A 13,656-nucleotide genomic window follows, 5' to 3' on the forward strand; every position below is an offset into this window, starting at 1 on the left:
TAATTCTAAAATTTCCTACTGCTACAGGTAGTAATGTACAATATAAAATTTGATAACTTTTCTTATTTTAAAATACATAGAAAAGCAATTTGAATTTTTTCCCTAAGAGTCTGAAAAGATTGAATAATCACAGATGAATTCAAATACTATTTTTTGAAATTGCTAGTATGGTATATCTTCAGGTTGTCCAATTAGATGTGTGTTTCTAGTTTGCTCTTTTTTTTAAGTATATTTTCTTATTTGAAATGAAATTGGAAATTTTATGTCCTTTTTCATGTTGCTATATTTTTTATTATAAGTGGCTTTTAAGCTTTTCTAATCAACATACTTCTGTGGCTGAGAAACTGTGGCTGCCAGGTAGAAAGAAGAAAAAATCATGAACATTCAAGCAAAGCAGACTGAGTCCTATTGCATGTCTTCCCTGCCAGTGAAGATCCAACTCCTCAATGGCTGCTGGAATCTCCCAAGATTTTTTCCACTTCATCTGTCACTACATTCCTCTCTGGGAGATACCTCGGCATAGTTTGAACCGGCAACTCTGCCCTCATGATGCACTTTTAAACTTTTTTTAGCTAATGAGACTATTTATAGTTATTAAATCAATTTGGGCATATTCCTAATGAGTCTGTTAAATTTCATGTCAATACTGTTTTTGGTGTGTAAGTGTTCTAAAGATTTTATCCATAGTAAAAACAGATATTTTTTTCTTAGGAATATCAGTTGAAAAGAGTGAGGTATGTGATGGTTGAATCTAGCGTTTAGAAAATTTTCCTTTGTGTAAATATTAAAACATTCACTATTATTTTAAAAGGTCTTCTGGAACCTGATGACTACATTATGGCAAGAAATGGCTTAATAGATGTGGCTATAAGGCCTACTGAAATGGAAAATAACCAGGTTGGGATAGTCAAGAAGATAGGCTACAACAAATAGTCAGGGTGTTGGACATTGATGAGTGAGAAATGGGAGATGAGCACTGTGAGCTAGTGGGTTTTGTCACCCCTCGAATGGTAAACATTGTTGAACAGGACTTACGAGTGATGGCAGAGGCGGTGAGGGAAGGGATCAAATTAAAGGACTATTGAGTTATCTGGAAATGTCATTCTAACTTCATTTATATAATTCTCAAAGGTGTCTCCCTTATTCTCTCTTATTCTCACCCTAGTCTCTCATTTTTGACTTTTTTCACCCTGTTGTTCCTTCAACCCCAGAACAACAGGCGAGTATTATTTAAAGGGGAAGGCAACATTATCAGAATGGATGGAGAGTGTGGTGACCCATTAAAACCCAGCTCTCCCTTTCCCTTCCTCTCACTCTTCCACCCCACCCCTGGACTTCAGGAGGAAGGAGTGGCTCATTGAGTGGAATCAGTACCATGATATTGGTTAACACCGATGTGCTTTCTCTCTCTTCTTTAATTTACTAAATTGTTATCTTTATTTTTTAGGTTTTTCTTTTGATTCCATTTTATTCTTTCCATCCTCATCTCTTCTCCCTTGACTATGTCTTCTCCATTCTTCACCTCTTTCAGTTTTTTTTATTCTTGCCTATTTTCTTCTGTTCTCCTTTCTCAAAAGAGAAAGTATTTATCTTATAATTCCTTATAACCAAAATACTGAAAACTGAAATCTCAAATGGCACTATTTTCAGTGCACCTCATATCTTATTCCTGTAAACACAGGAGGTTGTTGGAGTACAGAGATTAACTATGTTTGCATGGTGTTAACGTATTGCTTAATAAATGGTCATAATAATACCCTAAAATAACTGTTAGGATTCTCAGAACTTGGTATTCTAAAACAGCAAGTGAATTGTTCTCTTTTAAAAGGGGAAAAAAATCATAGAGACCTTTACCAAAAATTAAAAGAAATTGTGAATCATAGATTTTAATTATTCATGGTAATATTTTATTTCAGATGCTACCTTATATAATGTGTAGTTTAGGAGCTGATCATAGATTCCTTTCATTTTACATTGAATATTGTGGATTTGATGAGCTTGTGTGGAAACTGGTTTTGAAGTGCCACATGTTGATATAAATTATACATTTTATTTTGCCTACATAAATCAGTTTATTACTTTATTATGAATATAATATTTTATGATTTTTCTGTTATCAACTTATTAAGTCTTTATATAAAGGAGATAAGTTGTATGATGCCTTAATAATGGTAACTTCCTATTAACCAATTTATTTTTTCTGCAGCTCTCCACATCCTGATTTCTTTCTTTCTTATTTATGCAGTTCTTACTAGCTTTACCAGGAAAAGAGTAATTGCTTTAAAAAATGGTTTCTCTAATTTATTTTTATTATTAAAATCATCTTTCAGTGGTCAACATACAGTTAATATGATTTAGTTATTTTACATAGAATTTTTTAAAGTTTCCATATGAGTGATTATTTTGTATGTTTCAAATGTATCTATTGGCTGATATTCTTACCTACTCTGGCTTATTAAGTGTCCAACTCATTTGCAAATCTGTGTCAATTGCATCCCCTTTCCTTCCTCCATCAAAAAGGCAAAAATCGGCCAGTCACAATTGCCTAATTTACTTACTGTCTTTAGTAGGGGTAGGCAATTAGTAGATAACATTTAACTGCCCAATGAAGATTAAAAAAATTATTGCATGAGAGGAAAACACATTAGAGCATCATAAAATAGGAAATTCAAGAGATACTGATAATAATCTTAAATTCTTTTTAGGTTATTTAGCCCTAGGATTCAAATATAGGATTCATCCACTAAATTAACATTCAGCATGGTGACTAAAATTTTAGGTAATGTAACCACTGATTACTTTCACATTTCCTTTCATGTTATTAACTCTAATACTGAGCAATAAAGGATATTTTAAAATTGAGAAAAATGGCAGAGAGAGTTCACTGTGGCCCCGTTTAGAGCTGACATTGACCTTTTTTTTTGTCTGAGTTGTTGCATTTCTGGTAAAATGATTTCTAAAGATTACTTCTACAGTGAAAGTATTTATAGCTATTATGGAAGTTCTTAAACTAAAATTTTGTATTAATAAAGATATAAAATGCTGTTTATTTAGCTATATAAATGCATATATACATGCTTTGGTTTTGTTTGATAAATATAGACGTCTATTGCAATATTTCCTAATATTTTCAAATACACATATTTTTGTTATATCTACCAGTAAATGACAGTGACATAAAAATTATTCATAGAAAAGCTATAACTTTTTAAGCATGTTACTTTTTGAATACTAGGGTTTTGGTTAGTTTCTAATTACATTTTTCATTTGGATTCTTAAATTAAAGCATGATTACTTCATAAGTATAGATGTTTTCTTTATTCTTTCTCAGAATTCTTATAAATAGGAGCGATCAATTTTTAGAAAACAAAGCTTTGTTTCATCCCTTAGCTTTGGTGACTAGGACTCTTTATTTTAAAATACACATATTTCCAATGTCTTTGCAAGGAGAGCAGAAATGAAACCAGAAGGATTGGCTGAAATGTAATAATCTCCATATATACAAATATGAAATTGTTTTAAAATTTAACCCATACAGATACTTTTATAAAAATTTTAGTTAAAAATCTGTATTATTATATTAAAATGTTACTGATTTTTAGAGGAATGAGGTTCTAGGGTATGATCAAAGTTTGTTACCCACAGTCTTTTCACTGTGATGTGATTGTCTTTCTCCTCCAAGTCTCAGACTCACTCAATTTTGTTTTGGGGAAATTAAAGAAGACTATGAATGAAGATGAAATAAAAATAAAATGGGCTTTGATTTAGTTTTCTATAGCATATATGAATGTAAGCCATGAAACCCCCAAAATAAAACTTTGGCCTTCAGAGACCAAAATATTGCCAGATACCATACTGAAATGGAAGAAGGGAGAAAAAGCTGTATGTTCAAGATGCTAAACTATATACCCTTGTTTTTGAATCAGCTTGCCACAGAAGCAGAGGTACCAGTGATACAAAGGCTGCGTTTTATGTAAGTGATAGGTTAACAGGAGATAATGCAAATAACAAGATATTGAAATATACCACCTTTGGTGAAAACAATGTAGATGATTTGTAAAAATAAATGGAAAAAAATGATGATTACTGTTTTCCTTCCTCCCATTCAATTCCTCATGAGCCAGTCAAGAAATTCTGATTTAACTCTCAGAGTTTCTTGGTTATGGAGAAAAAGACTCCAGAAAGGTCATGTGCAATAGGTGAAAAAAAGAGTAGTAGCTTCTTGTAGTCGTTAAGCTGGCTTTCTCTCTTGGACTCCCTATCCATCTTCAGCAGTAAGAAACTATGTTCTCTATGCTTTCTCTTTAAATATAAAACACACACACACATATACACATATTATATGTGTGACTGTGAAATTAGCATGAAAATATTAAGTACCAAAACAGATATGTACATTCAAATTGTGAGCAGCTCAACATGGTCCAAGTTTTATAGTGAAACTAAGCTGCATAAAAACAAATGCCTTAAAAAAATGCCTGGCATAGTCTTATTTCACTGAAATAAATGCCTTTTAAGGAGGCTGTGAAGTGAAGAGTGGCTCAGAGAATAAAGACATAAAATTGTGGAATTTTTCCCCTAATGAAAATAGTACTTTCATTCCCATATTCCTTCTCTTCAAACACTTTGATCTTTTCCCAAGATTATCTCCTCTAATCATGTTTGTAAAAATATCACTACTAAGGTTTTATTTAAAATAGATAACACCTTGGGACATTTTTCAGTACTCTGAATTGCGTATTTAAATTATTCCATGCTGGAATTTAAAATCACTTTTTTTTTTTTTGCATTTAGTTACTTAGCCAAATACATACCTTTTAGCCTATATTCCTTTAATTTGAACCATGGCTAGTTCTGTGTCTCTATTCAGTAAATGAGTGATTGTGAAAGAGCAAAATTAGGATATCTCCAAATATACTACATTTTAATATTATAAGACTTTATCATCAGTATTGTATGAAAAAATTTAGGTGAAGGTGAAGTTTTTAGATTGGTACTGAAGAGTTAGTAGTTCTATGATCTTTGAAAGATATTGTATATTAAAATTAGTTACTTCTGAAATGTTTTTAAATGCTTTAGTAATGCAAGGGAACAGAGAACTATAATAAATATCTCAGCACCAAAAAGTTTGGCAAAGACAGTGTCATTGGTTGCAGTGTGATGGTTTGTGCATTGAATTAAGTCTCTTCAGTGCTTTTAAAAAGAGCAGCAGGACCTTTAGGTATAGTATGACTCATATCATCAGACATTCATATAGACACACTTCAAGTCTCTTTGAAATTTCCTTTGTGAAGAGGTATCATTTATACATTACAACCTGTGAGTAAGAGTGAGTGTATACACGGAAGCATGGGTAACTGTTAATGAATTTACTTTGTCTTCTGAAGGATAATAACTTTGAAAATATTTTAAGAAAGTCTTATCGTCCTGCTTGTGGGTGTTGAGATACTTTCTTGTAATTCCAAATACAACTGTGAGAAAGGTAAAGAAGGTCTAGGTTGATAGGCTTACATTCTTACCTTTATGCTTATTTGTAACTTTGGCTGCCTGGGACCATAGAGTAGAGATTCTTTTCATGTGTTGGTCAAATAACTCACCAGCTGCTGTTTGGGAATTAGATAGGCTAGAGCCAGTCCTGGGGTCAGAGATAACTTTTAACCTCTGTGTACAAAAAGGAATGGAAGTCTCTCATCACTTCAGCACCAACCCCAAATCCTCCTGTGCACCTAATCTGGGGAAGCCATTGTCCAAGGACCTTCCTACTTATGTTGCCATTAACCCAAGAACGCCTGGTATCTCCTTCATCTTGATCAGAGTAGTTATAAGCCCCATCTACAAAGAACCAAAACCTCTGGCTTTTAACTCCTGAGGTATCTTAAAAGCTTTCTGGGGTGATTTTAATCCTGTTTTGTGTTGTACATAAAATACATTTCAGTATTCAAGTTGGGGATTACATATAAACTAGCAAGACTTGCCATTGCTGAGGGACACTGACTTTTCCTGCCTTGCACAACGTGGAAGATATTAGTTGTTCAGCATATGAGAAAAACATTATAGCTAATAATAAGACGTATTTTGTGTAAGATGTATATGGTGGTTTTTAAAAGGTTCATTCCAGCCCATGAACTTAATGCGAATGAAATATTCTATTAAAATATTGAGAAAGAGAAACTTGGACTGTTTACAACCACTACAAAATATTTTTCTGGAAGAAAACTTTCCTAAGTGTTTATATAACGTGTATAATAAAACAGAATCTTTCTATGACAAATAGGAACTATATCCACTGTTGTATTTCTTGTCATAATCACATCACTATGACTTTAGGTCTGGAGCACCCAAAATATAAATACTTTTTTTCAAATATCCACTTATAAGAAAGTTTATTTGATAATTTTGGATAAAGAATGTCTATTATAGCCTGAAAATTAAGTATAGTACACTTAGAGAAAAATTTAATACTACGTATTGGTTTTACATATAAAACTAAACTTTCTTGACACTTTATTATCTCTGAAACAGTTACATTTTCGTTTCACTGAGTTCAACAAATACTGATTGTCTCTGCCATGTGTAAGGCATTGATTGTAGGTATAGCCAGACAAGTAAGACTTAGTTTTTATTCTCAAAACAAAAACAAAAACCTCAAAATCCAGTTTTGTGGTGGTAGATTGGGGGTGGGGGGAGGAAAGATATATTTATCTTTAATAAGAGGCATTGCATGAAAAAAATGCCACTGGAGAGATAAACAGTGTGCTCTGAGATTCACATGAGGAAAATAAGGTTCTCGCTGTAAGAAGCTTAATAATGAAGATTGCATTTAATATGAGCCATTATGGATAGGTAAGATTTGATAGGAGAACAATTACAAGTAGAAGAAGAGTGCTTTTTGCAAAGGCATAGCTGAGGACAAAAACACAGTTTTTGGGGAGGAACATATACTTAATTCCGCTGACTCTTCCACCCATACTGAACTATTGGAAGTTTTTCAGACTGGTTTTACCTTTTCTCATGGTTTTTTTCACTTCCTCAATCTCCACATTCCCCTGCACCTGTCCAACTCCTAAGAAATTCAGCTTGGACTAAAAGGAAACTTTCCGTGAACCACCAAGAATGGGTTAGATAGATGCCCTTTTGGGAGGCTTCCATTTCACCCTGTATCCATTCTATTTTATCTTATTCTAATTACTTTATAATTTTATTTTGTTCTAATTTATTGTAAATGTTTACTGACCCGCTCATTTCTCCCCTGCTCATTATATTTTTTAGTGAGACACAGATTGTGCTACATCCACTATTGTATCCATAATACATGGGAGGCATACAATGAATATTTACTGATTCTGTAAGTTATATTATCTAATCTTAAAAACATTAAAATATTGTAGACATGGGCAAGTCATTGCCTTCAAGAAGCTCGTTGTCTAATACGGCATTTCTCAAAATGTGGTTCCCATGCCAGTAGCATCTGCATCACTTAGGAACTTGTGGGAAAAATGCAAATTCTAGGACTTCACCTCAGACCCACTGGATCAAAAACTCAGGTTTCCAGGTGATTCTAACACCTGCTGAAGTTTAAGAATCACATTAAAGAGAAATGATAGGAGATAGCTATGGCCATGTTGGCAAAGGACCTATTTGAGGACTGATTTCTTTCATTAGGCCTTTGGAGAGCTTTTCAAAGGTTCTGAGTGAAAGAACACTTTTGCACTGTAGCAGTATTTTGGAGCTAGAAAGGACTGCAGGTAGAAAGAGCAGCTAGGATCCTGTTTTAAGTCTAGCAGTCAGGCATCCAAGCCAGAAGTAAGGCAGTGAGGAGAGTTATTAGTTGCTAGACTCTATTTAGGACACACCTGGATTAAAAAGAAGAGGAACTGTCATAGGTGACTCCATACTCAAAACTTGAGAGGATGATGGGGAACTTTTTGTTGTACTTGCTGAGTGAAAACAGGGAGATAAGTTTGATTTTTAAAGTGTTGTATTCATGTGAACGACCAATGGATATTTAGGGGAGGATGCTTGCTGTTGTAGTACCTTGTACTTTAGAATCAAACAGACTTGAATGTGAATTCTGGCTTTGCAACTTACTATATTTGTAATCTTGTTCAAGAAAACATCTCTTTTTGCTTCAGTTTCTTCACATGTAAAATGGGTTTAATAGTTTACCTCATAAGGCTGTTGTGGGAATGAAAATATAAATAAAAGGAATGTAATATAGATATGAAGAATCTAGCGTAGTGAATTACTGGTACTTGATTATTCAATAGCTATTAGTGTGGATGAACTGAACTGTTGGAAATGTGTCATAAGTTCTTGATAGGAAGCAGGGATGGTTAGAAAGATTTGTGAGTCATGCAGAAAGTTGTTAGTGAAAACTCTGGGAAGAGAAGAGATTATTTTAAGAAGACAGCATGAAATATTCAAAGTGTTAACTCTTAGCCTAGAAGAAACACCTGCATGTATTGGTTGTGAAGAGGAAGAAAAGATGGAGGACAAGTAGAGATGTACTAGGACCACATTCCTTTACTCAAGCTCATCTATTGTATAACCTATTTCCATTTTCTTACCTATTCTGCGTATTAGAGTTGAAATTGTATTGTGGCTTCAGAACTCTAATCATTTGGCCTGTGCAAGATTATTGAAACATCTTTTTTGGTGTTGAACTCACTATTTCACAAGTCAGCCGGTTCCTTTTTGCATGTCTTTCCTTATTAGAATGTTTTTCTTCATCTGTGTCCCAAAACCATTATCTCTTAAAATTTTGTACCTTATTTAATTTCTTCCCATATTAGTGGATTATACTCTTATATTAGCAGGCACTAGGATACCTTCTTCCTTCAAAGCTCCCTCTGTCTCCTAGTATGGAAGAACTTTCATTGGAACAAATGTAAAGAATACAGTCATTTTTCGTATTATTATTTCTTCACATGGCTTCTAATTCAGGTCTGTCACACTTAATTTAAAACCATAGCCAGAAACTTAAATGAGGAAATATAAAACTAATCTTGAAAAATGACTGATACACTGATATGTTTTACTATTTTGATGTGTATGCACCGTTATCTTTAGCTGTGAACATGGGGCTCCCAAATTTCTTGAAGTTGTAACCTACATACTAGCTTCATTTTATCACACCATCTACTCATGTCCTCATATAAAATCTGTCAATCATAAGTATCTCAGTAACAGTTAAAGAGAAATAAATTTATTTCAAGAATTCACTACAGTTATATGACCTAAGATATGTTTGGATATCACAGAATCAGAGCTGGGAATCATTTTTCCTGGAACTCTAGGACCATGCCATGTTTGCCCTTAAACAGAACATGATACAACCCAATAAATGGGGACAATAAGAATTATATGTGGTAGAGAAGATAGAAAGTAATGAAGAAATGATCCAAGTCAGGGAGTTTGAAAAAGGACTAAGTTTAAAAGGATTATTTGAGTGAGAGGCATGTTGTCTGGTGGCTGTTTGTGTATACAAGTACTAGGATGGGACTGATATAGCTAAAACCTACCTGTTATTAAGAAAAACATTACATGTAGGCTGGGAACCACTCAGCCAGCTTCATTCCCATTCAGCAATTTCCAGGTGAACCTGGCTTAACACTTAAGTGAAGTATATACTGAAATCATTCCTGGAATAAAAAAATCAACAGATAATATAGTTCTTGACTTATTGTCCACAGCTAAGTAATTATTTTGTTTTTCTTTTGCTAATTATCTTAAAGTATAATGCACAGAGTAGGTGTGATTTCACCATCACCACATTTTACTGTTTTAAATAGTGTTATCTTTCTGGTTCTGTACTTTGAGGGGGAGTTTTCCATTCATAATAAACAGTCCTAATTAGGTAATTCATAAAATTCACGATTTTCTAACTGGAGTATTACTATTCATGGACTAGGTCCATTTATTTTGTTGATTTTATTGTTTCTAAAAATAACATGTTTATTACCAAAAGTTCAGGAAATAAAAGTATAAAGAGGAAAAGATATATTGTAGTCTTTACTCCCCTTTAATGTTACCATTGTTAATGATATTGTATATCTTTCTGTGTTTTCTCTATTTATATAAGTTTTTTTACAAAAGAGAATTGAATTACATTAGCTGCTTTTAAACTTTTTTCTACACAATTTTTATATCCCATGCTAATAGGTATTTACATAATGCACAGGGTTTGATTGGTTTAAATAGCACTGCAACACACATGTTGCACATTTATCTCTATGCTTTTATCCAATCATTTCCTAGTGGTAGTGAAAGTAGAATTTGGGAGCTAAAGGTACATACTTTATAATGGTCACATTTGTTTAAAATACTCCTAATCTTAGGTCAGTGAGAATGGGAAGACTGATTAAAAAGTAATAAAGTTATATAATATTCTGCCATTAAGTAGCATTCAGTTATAAAATTAGAATCTAACCAAATTATTACTTTCTCATCAAAAAACAATTCCACTTCTCATGAAAAAACAATTCTGTTTTTTGGAATTGTATATTCAAAAAGACCATAGAGAAATTGTGAAAACAGGATGAATCAAATTATACTGAATATTACACAGGAAAACACTATCTAGACCTAAAAAAATTTAACTAGTCACAATGATCCTGTCACAGAATAAAATGAAAATAAATTGGTAGAAGAAATCTATGGGTAATTCATTGTCGGGTATAGATAAGCTGAAAGAAGGATATAGGCATGTTGATTGCTTTAGGATAGTTAGCAATTATTTGAATAAATAAATGATAAAATGTGGTTATCATTAATAAGTTATTCATAAACTCTTTGTATAAACAGTATGTCTTCTCCCTCCAAACCTGGAACTCAGAAATCTGCTTGCATATTTTTTTGGCAAGCACAATGAATACTTGGATTTGAACTAACTTTGCTTTGACTCTTGGCTCATAGAAATGGCTACAGTGACACTACTTAGCTATCAGAAGGATCAGAATCAATGTATTATACCTTTGGGCACATAATAATCCCGACTTACATATAATGGGAGACATTTGACTAGTTCCATTACTGTAGTTGATCCACATTACTATGTGTTTTTTTAAACTGGCAGCTTCTGATTCACGTTGGCAAAGTATCATAATGATCACTTTGATTCATATCTGAGACCCCTGAGGTTTTAAGCATTATAATATATTGCTTCTTTTTTGTCCTAACTCTTTTACTTCACCATCACTCAATTCAGTTATAGTAGAGGTTATAATTTAAATGAACAGTCACTCATATAAACCAAAGTCTCCCATTGTCCTACAGTGGCTGTGGTCCGCAGTACCTCTTCATCATAGTCTCTGGGATCATTGCTTATTTTGATGGAAGTGCTCATTCTTTACAGCTCGACCATTATCTTCCAAGCAAAAACATGATGGATAATAGGCAAAGGCACCCCTTCTCTTTCATTTGGGTGCCTAGGAAGAAACTAGACCACTGTTCAGACCATTTGCTAAATCCTGCTTGCAATCCAGGATAAATTTTGTCCCAAAGTATTTATATAACATCCTGGAAATTTCAAATCCTTTAGAGTTGAGATAAAAGGTTCTTCTCCCTTTTTAAATGTGAAATGTATTTTTTTAAACCTTGGAATAACAGATATTTTAAAGTGTTTCTTTAAAGTATAGTGCTAGGATTTCAGATAACTGTACAACCAGTACATTTTAAAAGTAAAGTAACCAAAATTAGTCTATGTTCAAAAATTCAAAAGGATGATAAGTAATTTAACATGGACAACAGTTGAGCCAGGTTTCAGGACGTTTGTCAAGTACCTCAGTTTAATTATACAGTATGTTTTGAGGTGATATTCAAATAGAATGGCTTCATTAAATTTAGCACATTATATTTTAAGTTTATAGGGTCTTAAGAAATACATTTCCAGTTGCTACATTAGAGTAGCATTGCCTTGTCATTTTTTATTCTATCTTTATATCATGGTAAAAGGTTTCTTTTATTGATGCTGTCTTCCATACATCAGAATATTGCCTTGGTGTGTCAGTACTAGCTACTGGTAGTAATAATGTCAGTCTAACTTAGAAGACAGTTGTACCACATATGTCTAAAAGATGGTGATGAGAAAGCATGTGGTATAGATTGTAAGCTCAGGATGTTGCCAAATCCTTGTGTTCAGGCATGTGGATTTTTAAATTGTGCTTGTGAACAGAGCGTGTATCTAGACCTTATGCAGCATTAATGATGACATAATTTCTTTAAATTCTAAATTACTCCATTGGTAGGATACCATTTTAGTCTCTGCTTTGGCGTGGTAAATGTCCATTATGTTATCTCATAATGATATGGACTCTAAAGCAATAACATGGTTAATCAATTCAAAAATAAAATTTCTTACTTGAGTATATAACTCCTGAAAATTGATAGGATGGTACACCAATTATGTGATTTTCTTTTTTTTCTAACTAATCTTATTAAAGGGGGAGAACATTAAATCTTTGAATCTGTACCTCAATTTTATTGTAATGATTTTGCTGGTTACCAGGTGGGGTGGCAGTTGAAAAATTTGGTGAATGCACTACGAGAGGACCCGAGTGGTGTTATCTTAACTTTGAAAAAGCGACCTCAGAGCATGCTTACCTCAGCACCAGCTTTACTGAAAAATATGAGATGGAAGCCCCTTGCTCTGCAGGTAATGAAGCTTAATCATAAGTCATACACCATCATTTTAGCCATAGATTATCTCAGTAATGCTTCTTTATTGTGCCTCATCTCAGCAGCATATGGATTAACCTTGTATGCTTTTGAAAATTTGTTTGTGAAATGATCTCTTCACAGCTTATCCTAATAGGCTTAATTGTGATGAAATCTGAAAGTTACAATAACTAAAACCCAAATGATAAATTTAATCATTTAAATTGTCATTTATAAATATTTAAAGCATAATTCCAAAAAAAACACAAATTATTTTAAGCCAAAATATGGATAGAAATGAAAGTGAGAAGTTTCATTTTATGATGTAGTCTTCTATTTAAAATTTATATCCGAATATACTTCTTGAAGAAACTAGATGCCAGTTTATAGAATTATTTTAAATAAGGACATAAGATAAGAATAGTTGTTGATAAACAGTAGGTAAAAAAGTTTTAGACAGTGATTAAAATGCACCTATTACATTCTTCCTGACTGATTGTTTTTCTCTTTTCCACCATGTATGGTGGCAAAAATAGGGAAATTATTGCGTTAGAATTCCTGCATTTTTCTTCAGCATGAAACACCACTTTAAAGTTAACTTTCATTTAGAGCTAGAGGTATCTAGGAAGTTATATAAATATTCTGAATGATGAAAGACAAGAAGTAATACATTTTCTCCCATTTCAGTCAGGATATAATCTTTAAACACATCATAGAAGAAATTTTTGTTCTTTACAAAACTCACATTTTTGAAATAGGAGACCATTACCTTTTATAGAAGTTTAACTTTTAAAAATTTGAATTGCCAATTGAAATAAAACATTGCCCATTGTTCAGATTGAAAGAACAGAAAGAAAAGCAGTATATAAAAATGCCATTGTTATCACTGCTATGTAAATTATTATTAAATTCTGTATTAGTACTTTATACCATTATTAGACATTTTTCCCTGAAATCCCAAATTCTTCACACATGAATAGTATTACAGATTATAATGATTTC

General features: G+C 32.8%; 1 protein-coding gene across 1 annotated transcript in view; it reads left to right on the forward strand.

Annotated features, from left to right (window-relative positions):
- Window positions 1-13,656, forward strand: part of CNKSR2 (connector enhancer of kinase suppressor of Ras 2) — a 239,101-nt gene that overhangs the window by 117,014 nt on the left and 108,431 nt on the right. Inside the window, exon 9 of the mRNA XM_006212994.4 lies at window positions 12,506-12,652. Within this exon, the coding sequence (XP_006213056.1) occupies window positions 12,506-12,652 (147 nt within the window). The remainder of the gene's footprint in view (window positions 1-12,505; window positions 12,653-13,656) is intronic.

This window comes from Vicugna pacos, chromosome X, assembly GCF_048564905.1.
Source record: "Vicugna pacos chromosome X, VicPac4, whole genome shotgun sequence".
Lineage (NCBI taxonomy): Eukaryota > Metazoa > Chordata > Mammalia > Artiodactyla > Camelidae > Vicugna > Vicugna pacos.